The sequence below is a fragment of the Oxyura jamaicensis genome, chromosome 2 (assembly GCF_011077185.1).
Source record: "Oxyura jamaicensis isolate SHBP4307 breed ruddy duck chromosome 2, BPBGC_Ojam_1.0, whole genome shotgun sequence".
In the NCBI taxonomy this organism is placed as follows: Eukaryota; Metazoa; Chordata; class Aves; order Anseriformes; family Anatidae; genus Oxyura; species Oxyura jamaicensis.
In genome coordinates this window covers 79257199-79269668 of record NC_048894.1, presented here as the reverse complement: position 1 = coordinate 79269668, position 12470 = coordinate 79257199, and the positions used below count along the sequence as shown (strand labels likewise).

The following is a 12470-nucleotide window of genomic DNA, read 5'->3' as shown; positions in this document are numbered from 1 at the left end:
GGCAGTCTGTAACAGACCCCCCCCAGGCTGGCTGCCTTGTTGGCCTTCCCGCCGATCCTAACCCATAGGGACTCAACCTTATAATTCCCAGTCTCAGCCTCGAGTTCCACAACAACAAAACACTCTCTAATATAGAGAGCCACTCCACCACCCCTTCTGTGCTGCCTGTCCCTTCTGAAGAGCCTATAGCCAGACATTGCAGCACTCCAGTCATGAGAGTGGTCCCACCACATTTCCGTGATGGCAACCAAGTCATAGCCGGCCTGCTGCACAATGGCTTCCGGCGCCTCCTGTTTGATCCTAGGCAATCCGCTCTACGCCAGCTCTGCTTGAGCAGGGGCATTAGACCAGATTAATTCCAGAGGTCCCTTCCAACCTCAGCCGTTCTCTGATATGAAGTATTTGACTTTCTAGATATGGAAGCTGAACAATGAAATACAAATTGAGATAGTTTTCATCATCTTGTTTTAGTTCCTTTATAGAAAGCAAACATTCTTGTTCCCTTCCTACAAATTCTGAGGATATACTGCTCAAAAAGCTGTGTTTTCAGGTGATACTTTACGTATGAAAATGCTAACATACTTAACTCTTAGAATACTCATCTTAACATTACTTAAGTTCGCTACAAGATCTGAATATGGAAAGCAGACGTTTAAAAAAAGCACTTAAGACCTTACCTGATCATGGTTTTCATCTGAAAATGTTATTGACGTAAGCTTGTAACTATTCTTCAATAAAAATTCATTAACTAGGAAGTTTAGAGCTCTTTTCTCAAGAGGTCTGATTGGCTCCTAGAAAAAAAAAAAAAAAAAGAAAACAATACACTACTGTGGTTCGCTTTCCTGCCATCTACTGAAGGCATCTCTGGATTAGTGCTCATGCAAAACCCAGTTATCACCAACCACCTACCTGAATTTCAGGACTCGATTTATAATTTTTTCGTTCCTGCAAAGGAACTTCATTTTCTGGGGAGGAAAAAAAAAAGTAACTATATTTTACTCTTTCAGAGAGGATGAGCTCAGCTACTTCTACATTGTTCAAAGTAGAGACTTAAGAAAAGGTTTATGTACACCACCTGCAGCCTGAGTCAGGTTGGCTCGGAGGGCCTGTATGGTCTCCTTGGCTTTCCGTAGTTCAAATTCCAGGACTGGACAGGGATTTGGATTAAACACACACAGGCATCCAACCAAGGCAAGGGAAACAAAAAATAAAATATAAAAAGCAAGGATGGGTGTGAAAAAAAATATACAGTTCGTATTAAACAGAAAGCATGCAGTCTTTATGGAACTTATGAACACATGCAGCAGAGTTGGTCTGAAAGCAAACTGGTGAACGTTTTCCATAGTTTCATTGGCCTTAAGTTAGCTAAATCAAAATTTCAAGCTGTCTGACAAGGACTCGCTGTAGGGTGTTTTCGCTGTAGAGTGTTTTGTTTGTTTGTTTTTGATTTTGTATATTAATGGGAAGTGTTGTGGATTTTTGTTTGGTTTTTAATTTATTCCCCAGTTACAGTCAGTTGATACTGTCAAGCATTTTGATTTCTAGAGGGTGGGGGACTGCACGGGTGATCAGAGGACAGATCTAAAAAAAGCAAATACATGCTGGTGGCAGTGTTAGCTGTTTCCATGTAGCAATGCTGAAACCCTAATATAAATGTACTGTACTGTCCCATTGAGTACATTTTTATTTTGAAAAAGAACTTATAGACTGAAGTTTTACTACCTTAAATGGCAGAATTTGAAACATAGTTCATACTCTTACTAAAAACCCATCTCTTTTTAAAACCTTTTTGTTTTACTACAAAATAATTTCAGTTAATTAAATGTATTGAATGGAATTCAAAATCTAAAGAGATGCACAAGACAAAAAAGCAAAATATGCAGTTCTCTCAATATTTACAGAGAAGCTTGAAACAAAAGTCTTTGATCCATTATTCTTAAAAGTTTCTGGTGAGTCTTGACCATGCAACACTTCAATCATCTAGGGTTATTTTAGAGACTACAAAATTCTAACTGCCACTTCCACCTACCCTCACTTCCATTACTGTTATGAATTTCTCACATTCCATTACTTCCTCCAAAAAGGGCCAGGAGTGCTTTGTTTGCACTGGAATCTCATGCGTTTTAATTTTAAACCACATCTACACTGCAGTGTCAACTTATAAAGCCCTGTACTTTTGCAGGAAACATAGTACATGCCTTTTTAATAGCCAGTTAGAGCACCTGAAGGAGCCTATTTAGGGAATTGCTAGATAATTTCCATGCTTTCCATTAATTCCCAGATTACTTTATTTATCATAACTGTTTATTTAAGTGTAATTAATGAGTCTTGTAATTAAATATACAAGATAAGCACAAAATGACCTGAAGTGTTAAACTAGCTGAAACTATGCTAACAATTACTTAATTTTGATCCCCACACAAAACTAGAAGTGTTGCAGTTGCTTTTAACAAGAATATATTTGAGTGACTTTTCATCACTACCTGGAAATAATTTAAGATGGCATTTTTAAATATTTGCAGAGGACAGTACATGGCAGAAACGCTGAATTGTCTCGTTTGTTTGAAATGTTACTGAAGACTACAAAAGGTAGTCTCCTTTTTGGAGCATCTGTGACTAAGAATTTTTTGATCACTAAGAATTTTTTGCATGCATGGAAAAAAAGATTCACTCAGTTTGCATTTATCCATAAAAACTGAAGGAGTAACTACAGTACACCACATTGGCTACATGAAAGGAACTTGTTTGATGCACAGAATTTTACTGCAGCGATATAAAAGCGCAACTCAGGATACAATGAATAAAATGTATAAGAATCTCTCTAGTAGTCAGCAATGCTGATCTGCAAATACTTCTGTGCAACAAAGTTAGAAAATGCTCTTGTAGTGGTAAGGTATCTGATCATTTTAGTACTTCCTTACATTTGATTTACTAATTGACAGTTACGATTCTAAGTTGAAAGCTACTAATTTTTTAGTTTTTGAAAATAGTGAAGAATTCAAATTAACTAATTCTTCTGATGGAAATAACTGTGTTAACATTTCATTCTCTGAAATTTTTTTTCAATGACCAGAACAGTTGCAGATCAGGAGTGCCCTGCACTAGAATGATATAAATAATAATAATAAAAAAAAATGTTAGAAAAACAACACAAACTAGAAAAACTCAGGAATCTCATCAAGGAAAATAGGAATAAGACATGACTGAAGGCGTAGGAAGCCAAAAAACTCATGTCAGACAAACCCATGTCAGACGGCAAGAATTAATTTTTTAGTTAACTGTGATGATGCTGAAAATTCTTAGAAGCCATTAGGACTTTCCCTATTCAACCTTGAAAGATTACTCTGCTGCATGATTCTCTTTATACAGTAGAAGATTCAGAACATAATATATTTGTGAAGAAGTCACTTCACAGCCTGTCACAACAGCTACACCATTCCAATACAAAAAAGGATTGCTAGAGTTGTACCTCATTTCTCTTAGCAATGTAATCATTATAATTGCCACTGTACAAACCTCAGCATACCTGGAAGTCACACACTTAGCTTTTATTCAAATAAGCTTGTTTCCAAGATTTTATTTTTTGCAAAGTTACAATTTCAGTAACATTTAATTATGATAAGAAGCTCTATTTTAGAAATTATTCTGAAATGTAATCTTCTGCCAAAACACGTGAAGATTTTTAATTAAACATCTTTACTAACGATATCATTTGTTGATGATATGAGATTCTCTTCTTAAATAAAAATGCAACCCCCTATCCCCTTCCTTTCTAACCATTTAGAAGTACTGACTTCTTTTAAAAGAAAGGAGCTAGTCTCTTTCTTCCCCTCTCTCCTGTTGTAATGCTTTCATACCTTTGCAAGGTTAACCCTTTAAAAACATTGATAAAGTCTGCTGAAGTTTAACTTCATGCTTGACTGAACTTGTAACATGTAGAACTAATTACAGTATTTGGTGAAAGGAGTTCACGCTCCTTCAGAATGATGCATAGAAGAGAGCTTTATTGCAGACAGCCTAGGAAAGAAAAGAACTGAATTGATTCTCTTCATCAGGAAAGCAGAGAGCAGAAACTGGGATTTATGAGGTTGGTTGATCTTCACATAAGAGTGCATTTTGAACCTAATTGGCTGTCTTACTTTTCTTATTTAAACAACTCAAATCGCTACACCTGTTATTCTGAAAAAAATTACTTAGTCCTACTTAAGAGTTGACTTTACAAGCAAGCAACTAAGGATTAGCCCTAGAATTAAGTACTTCAGTTTTTATGTAGCTAATCTAACACTTCTTAAAAAATAAGTGCATATGAGTAATGGGTGGCTTGTCTGCTCAGGTTAGAAATTTAAGAATTACTTCTTTTCAAGGATGTTATTCTATTCATTCACACTTATTAATGGCTTCAGAAGTTGTTGAACCACGGATTCATGGCTACATGAACATTAGGTATAAAGAACAACTTGTGATTTGTGATATTGAACGATTCGAGATGTACATGAACAGCACTCTTGTTGGACAAAGGCAAAAAAGCTGAAGGAATAAACAGTGCTCTTAAATTTACGTTTTGTTTTACCGTTTACGTTGTGTTTTTTATCCAATTACACTTGAGTTCTGCATTCAAGCGTACATTCTACATAAGAATTATCTTGCCAGACTTTTGTGAACTTCCATACAAAATACTTCAGACAACACTTGGACTCTAGTTTGACATTGTGAAGACATGGATGGCATTCCAACATTTTCATTTAAAAGTAGATCTCTGAAGCACAGTATCCAGGGCCCCTAGCTTACCTAGCTTTCTCTGAAATTGGATATGCTGTTAAAAAGCTTTACTGTTGTTCATTTTCATGTTCCTCCATCAATTCATAACTACTCCAGAGGTCCTAAATTAAGCCCTCTAAAACGTGTATGACATCCTATTACAGTGAATGGATTTGTGCCTACATCCTGTATTAATTAGAAGGAATAGGACTTCTCTGAATATAGTTGTCAATTATAGTATCACAGTACACTTCAAGACCTGATGTTTCCTAATTTTCACTTACCGGATACAAGTCCTAAGAAGAAAAGAAATGACCATTTTTACTGTCAGCATGAAACATTTCAGGATATAATACAAGTAGAACTGAAAGACAAAGTTGTACTAGAGATGATTGTCAAGCTACAAAAATTATGATCAGTCAGAGACTTGTGAGCAAGTTAACAGAGAACTTGTTATTCTAAGACTGGGAAGCCAACACTTAACTCATTAGCCTCATTAATGTGTCCAAGTTAACAGGACAAGACCAACTGCAGAGAAGATCTGATAGAGCAGGCTGATCTTTAGATTCAACCCTTGGAGACTACCAACCCTGAAACAAATTAAGGAGATGCACAACTGCTAAACAGAGAGTAAGACCGCATATGAGAAGACAGAAACCGGTCCATTTCCAGTATGAACAAACTGAACACACAACACTAGCAAATGACTACAGACAAGTAGTAGCAAGTATTACAGACTCCTATTGTAGGGTTTTGTTGTGATTTTTTTTGTGTCAATTTTTTCTTTTCTAATTTGTGTTTAATATTACTTATTTTTTCTAAATTAAAGGGCTCCACAAAACGCAGAAACATTTATATTAAGATAACACGAAGTCATGAAGTCCTCAAAAATAAATGAATTTTTCACCTTCTCTTCTCTTCACGTCCTGACAGTGACAGTATTTTATTGTGCTAATCAAAGATACACATTTTAGTCAGAAATTAATGCAGAAAAATCAAAGAACACAAATGACTGAAATGGAATTTGATGATTTTTCATTTTATTATCACTGAAATAACAGCATCACATTTCTAAAATTATCAGAACACTAGATGTCAAAAGTAGGTTAGCAATGGTAAATACTTTAAATTACAGACAGTAGAGTTTTTAGATCACAAACATACATGTGCAGTCAGGCTAAGTTGTGGCAGAAGCTTCAGTTCAGAACATCAGATGGCCTCTTTACACTGAATACTGGAGGACATTTGACTTCAAGTTAGGTCTTCTGTTCTCTGCTTGTTCTATGAAAATTCCTACTTGGAGGAGGTTTACTAAGCCTAATAAATCCTTCAGTACTGACCTTGTCTTAGTACCCACTGCTTCAGTACTTAGTCTTATAGAAGAAGTTGTTTTTACCTAGTTCATTACAAGATCTAACAATGCATACATTTTTTTGAAACTTTGTGTATTCTGAATGCATTATCCAATTAGTTACACAGCACTCTAAATCTATATTAAGATCAAGTGAATGAGAAAGATTTTCTATACAATTAGTTTTGCAATGTTCATTCACATCCTGATGGGTTTTTGCAACTTGCATCTGTTCAGACAAGCTGATAAGAGACTCAGCTTCCTTTGATCAGATGTTCCAAATGACAAGTTCACACCAACTCTTCAAAAGATTTTTGCTTCTAGGCTTTTTAACCTCAGTTGGAATGAGCTGGACTAACAGATTGGAAATACTGAAATCCATTTTTACCAAGACTCTTCCTAGTTATTTCCAATATATATGTATATATATATTTTGACAGGTAAAAGAAGTCTGGCAGCTAAGTCCATCCATAGGGGCAAAAACAGAAACATGAAGGCTTTGGACAGTATACGCAAGTATTTTTGATTTGGTACTTTCCAATATAAAAAAGTATTTGTATGGGATATGTTATAATTTCATTTTTCAAGTCACTCTGACTCAGAATTCGTTTCTTTTAATGACTGATACAACTTTCTTTTTTATCCTTCATTTGACATTTGACTAGGAAATTGATAATAGGAATCATGGACTGTGTCCAAATGTTTTAAAAAAGCAAAGATAACAGCATAAGAAATGTATTTTAAAAAAGAAACTACTCAAATCTAATTCTGAAAATTATCAAAAGAACATATGACTATCAGATCATGGCCTCCAGCTTTTGCAATACATTACAATTTTACCTTCTATGGTTAAAGCTCTTTGCTAAGAAGAAAGAATACGAGAAGAAGTAAGTGGGATGGACTACTTACATTTCAAAGCACATTTGCAACTAAGGACCACTTCAAAAATTGAAGTCATTTATTAACCAGATTTTGTTCAAAGGAGGAGATGGATATAGAAAGGTTTTGAAATCTCTACTGAAATATTTTTAATGTGCATATTAAAAAAAAATCACTTTTCTGAAGGCAATTCCATGAAAGTCAGTTTATTGCTTGGAGGCTGCATACAGAATTGATGCATGAGATTGTAAGCAATTATAATTGAACAGAAATAGGATGATCTAAAAAACTTCAAGTTTTCATTAACATCCAGAAATCCTATCCAGTATTGCTTTATTTGGTAAAGTTCTTACATCACTTTTTAACAACCCGTGGAAAAATCTCTCTAAAGGAACACAGAAATTCAATGTAAATATCCTGCCAAATAATTTGCTTGTCTATTACATTGAGGTAGCAAATTAATATACAGTAGTCTTCAAAAATCTGTTTTAATACATAATAAATTACATTTAATATTTCATTTTAGGATATATTGATTTTATGCTGGAAACAATCAATATTTTGTAATTAATGTTCCATTGGAAGATGAAGGGTTTTACTAGATGTCAAATCTTCCTGGTCCTCACTTTCCACAAGCACCTCTAATCCAAGTCAGCTACCATACATAGCTCCAAGCAAAGACAAAGCTAGTTCTTTCAGTAATACTACAGCTGAGAAAGATTACCTAGAAAGATTACCTACATACTGGAATAATCTACCACGATGATGAAAATATCAGGAAGATGCCTGCTTCTGCACTGTATTACAGAACATGATTCAGAAATACAACAGCCACTGTGTATTTTGAGATTTTTCACTCCTTGACACTGACAATATACATTGCAAAAGACAATAATTCAATCATTGTAGGAATCTGACAGTTTTCACATAAATCAAAGAGCAATAATTACCGATAGTTTCAGACCAGAGCACCGAAACACATTAATCTTCTTCATGTTTGTGGATTTCACTATTCCCCTACGTCAGCGACAAAGGTCGCATAAGAAAAGTGATAGTTTCCTAACATCTTTGTTTCTTCTCTGTGGTTCAACACTGGTCACGATTTCAGACTAACTGAGAGAGAAATTTCAGCATGCAGAACCTTTACAGAGTTATGTTTAAGCACCCTCTTCTGTACCTTTGTACTTGCCAGTGTTCCTGCTCAGATAAAGCATGGTGAATGAAGCAGAGATAGTGATATGGAGCAGAAGTATGACAGCTTGCATCACTTCAGGTTTCATAAAGCTAAGAAATGTGAACAAAGGTCACAGCATGGACAATTTTTGGGAGCTTATGATGTTAAGCAGCATTATTTGACAGGAAGAAAAATAAGCAGCATGTCTTAGAGAGATTTTATGATTTTCTCTTGAGAAGTGTTGAATAGCTTAATATCTTATCTTAGAAAAAAACATGGATTATAGTAACATAGCTCACATGCAAAAGAGACTATAAAAATTTCAGATGTAAAAGAAGAACGTTCTCTGCCTTTGATAATTGAAAATCCTGAAATTAAAGTTCCACAACCTTAATTTCAGAACTACAACAAAAAGCAAAAAGCCCTGTCACTTCTTTGAAAAAATCTTACATGATCCAGAAATCAAATGGGAAGAGAAGAAAAGCACTACAATTAAGATTTGTAGCAAAGATGACTTGTGGAACTGAGAAATCCCAAGTGTTGTGTTTTTTGTTTTTTTTTTTTAAGCATGTTTGATCTACACATACATTATGTTTAAGCAGATGATTCACTGCAGATCTGTACATCAGAAAGCCGTTACCTAGCTCATAGTCACAGACTACTACATTGAACACACTTTGTGTTTCAGCTAAGTATTAGAAGGCAGTAGGTTTCTATTGTCAGAAACTGTGTCCAGGTTTCAAGAATATTGCTTGCTTAAGAAATACACCTGCCTGAAAATTTACAATAATTATAGTAGAAATGCCTGAAATCCGACACATCGTTAAGTGACTAGTTAAAGCACCACAGTATGAAGTCTTGTCATCATACACTGCTGCTACAAACAGCAAGGCAAACTGAAGTCAACTTTATTATTCCTAAATCATAAAAACTTACCTGCTACTCTTTCGTCTGTTTCCCTATTGCCATCATCAGAGTATCTTGCAAAATCTAAGGAATCAAGAGTACTGATGCTTCCAGCACGATCTTAAGGAAAAAAGAGAAAAAAGACATCTTAAAAAGTCCTGAAGAGTTGACTAGCTTTAATGAAGAAAGTCAAAACACCTCATTTCAGAAACTATTAATAAAAGGCTACATGTGCCGCATGACTGAAATTTCACTACATTTTCCAGAAGTCTGTCTCTAAGCAGGTAAATAACCAGGATCAGAGTATGTCAGTAAGTCTTTAAAAATACAGCACTACAGCAAGATCAGTGAACAGGGCTGTAACCAATTCCCTTTCCCCACTCCCCAAAAGACAGCCCTCCTGCCCTTGACATAGTATGTCAAGAACAGCATGTAGTAGCTCCTTCCCTTTTCCGCAAGGGCCACAGACCTCTTCTTGGACTTAAATGACTACACATAAGAAACCATGCAGATACAAACTACTTTAATGAGCTGCAAGCAGTTCTGTTCCCCATTTTAGGATTTTAAGTCACATTAACATAGCCAAACACTTTACATTACTTCCTTTACTTCACTGTATTTTCATTTGCTATATTTTCTACTTACTCAGCATTGTCTCCTGACTGTAAGCATTAACTTCAGTACAAACTCACTTAATACAACATTTACTACTGAATGCATTATCTAGCAGAATTACAGCAAAACAAGCACAGTTCTTGGTACTGCGGTTATAATACCCATGTTCTAGAATTTAATTTTTAAATTAAAAAAAACATTGAAGACATTCAGTAACTAGCATAAGGTTTTGATCAACACCTTTTCCATTGCAGAAAAAATAAATCATGCTATCTTGATAATTTCAAGTCTGAAATACATTCACCTTTTCATTAGAAAAAATGTGCAATGAAATAGCTCAAATAGTGAGAGAACCCAAAATAAATAGAATACATTCCTAACACAACTGAACATGCAAAAATTATATTAAGCAATCCAAATCTTTCTCCTCTTTTTGAAATTAATTTCTATGTAGCTCTGCAGACATCATTTTAATTACATTAGAATTGTTGTCACTTTAACAAAGAACAAATTCCACATGGCTGTCAAAAATTGCAACTCTCAGTGGGAACAGAATCAATTTCATCACTTCTCTGTCATATTCTGTCACGACTAACACTATTGAAAGCCTTTAAATCTAAAAGAGTAATTCTGCATTGTGCAAAGGATTAAAGAATCTATGATACAGACTGACTGAAAACCTTATGCTTACCTGCAAAACTTCTGAGAGTAACAAGTTTCATAGTTCAGATATATACAGCTCTGAGCTACAGTGCATGGCAATCCTCATTTGTCTATGTACATGGAGTACATGGTAGTGTACACTATATGTGTAGTAGTATCTAATCACATTTTTCTGCCAAAACTTTGCTTTGCTATCCAGGCAAAGAAACAGACTGTTCCTCCTGAGTAAGTCTCCATTCGGTATTTAGTTTTAAACCTCACTGTTTGTTTGCAAGTTCTGATCTTTCTGCAGTTTTTCCAGACACTAACCTGATTTAAGAATTCTGTTTAGGCTGCTTTACAGTGCTTAGCAGCATGGTAAGAATGTTTCTTTTTTCCAGCACCACTGCAAAATGGACAATGAAAATCATAGAATCATTAGGGCTGGAAAAGACCTCCAAGATCATCTGGTCCAACCATCCCCCTATCACAAACGTCACCCATGAAACCACATCCTTAAGTGCCAGCTTGAACCTTTCCTTAAACACCCCCAGGGATGGTGATTCCATCACCACCCTGGGCAACAACCGAGATCTGAGTTGTAGCAGGTTTCACACAGGTGAGTGCCTATGGTTTGCAGAGCCACAACTTCCCACCGCAAATCAACTGTGTCCGAGGGGATAGAGCAACTCCCAAGCAGTCCTGCTGTTCTGTTCAGCCCTAGGAGACCCACACCAGCAAGAAAGCTTCTCACCACTGAGCCCCACTGCAACTGTTTAAGAGTTGCCATGGTCTTGTTCTAAATAATTCAGAATGAGTCTTCTAAATGTCCTGGGTTCAGCCCAGGAATTTATTTATTTGAGAAGCATGAGTCTGGTGTGTGGGACAATCGGGCTTCCAAATGATGCAGGTTTCATAGATGGGGAACCACAGTTAAGATTGAGTTTGAAAGTAGGTATGAATTTTGAATGCATGGCGTGAAAGTCTTCCCATCTGACTATTCCAAATGCCTAACGTTGTTTGGAAAGTGCTGTTGCAATTTATTTCGTTTGGGACTGCAAGTTTTCTCAGATCAGTTTTTTGAAATCAAATTCAAGACTCGAGTTGAACAGAGAAACAGGCAGCATTCAAATAAAGATCTCAATGAAAAAGTGATGTTTAAGAAAAGTGACCCAGTCTCAGATACAGTGCCACTGCGGCAAAGCACAGCCCGAATTCCAATTTCTCTTAGGAAGTAGGTAACAAAGCGGCAATTCCCAAACTTTCAGGTAAAGTCAACCACATCAGAATTACCCACGCGTCCAAAGCTGGACGCAATAAAGCCTTGTTCACATGACTGGCAGCACATTTCAGAGGCAAAGGCCTCCCCAAAGCCCGTAAATCAAACCCAGCCAGGAAACACAAACTTATTTGCCAAAGCAACAGCCGGAGGCTTGTTGAAAAAGCAGTTGCCTAGAAAACAGCATGGTGTCATCTACGCCTGTATCAGGATGTACACAAAGGAGGCCATTTAAGATTGTACCAGCAGCTGTAAATCAAAAAATTCCCCGCCAGTGAACACGCAACAGTTTTACAATGATAAGGACACTTATATAAACCAAATAAAACCATACACTCTGACAATTTTAATGTCCAGAAACTGCCTGAAGCATCATCTACATGCACACCAGCAATTTGTGGGCTTAAAATTTGTACATTCACCATTTAGACTTATCATCATCATCACGTTGGTAACAGCAAACATCTGACACTCATATACAGTTATAGATTATCAATAACATTTTCTAACCTCAAGGCCTATGCTTCCATAAAAGATATACCTGCACAGCAAAAGATCAGATGGGGACGATGGTACCTTCCCTGCAGGCCACACAATGGCCTCATTCACCTAGAAAATTAGCAGGGTTGTTTGAAGGAGAGCAATAGGGGTGAGAAGGGTTGTGCTCAGCCCGTGCAGCTCACCTAAGGAATGTGAAACATTTCCATTTTTCTCAAGTAGAAGTAGCTGCACTCTGAGTTGAAGTATCGCAACTAAAGCATTTGGGAGAGAGAACTACTTTTTGAACAATCTGGGAAAAACACAGTGTTGTTTTTTTTTGTTTTTTTTGTTTTTTTTTTTGTTTTTTTTTTTTTTTTTTTTTTTTT

General features: G+C 36.0%; 1 protein-coding gene across 1 annotated transcript in view; it reads right to left on the bottom strand.

Annotated features, from left to right (window-relative positions):
* RELCH (RAB11 binding and LisH domain, coiled-coil and HEAT repeat containing) overlaps nucleotides 1–12470 on the bottom strand; it is a 77154-nt gene that overhangs the window by 51462 nt on the left and 13222 nt on the right. Inside the window, exons 3-6 of the mRNA XM_035316315.1 lie at nucleotides 9099–9188; nucleotides 1076–1147; nucleotides 910–965; nucleotides 678–791 (exon numbers count right to left, since the gene is read on the bottom strand). Coding sequence (XP_035172206.1) covers nucleotides 678–791; nucleotides 910–965; nucleotides 1076–1147; nucleotides 9099–9188 — 332 coding nt within the window. The remainder of the gene's footprint in view (nucleotides 1–677; nucleotides 792–909; nucleotides 966–1075; nucleotides 1148–9098; nucleotides 9189–12470) is intronic.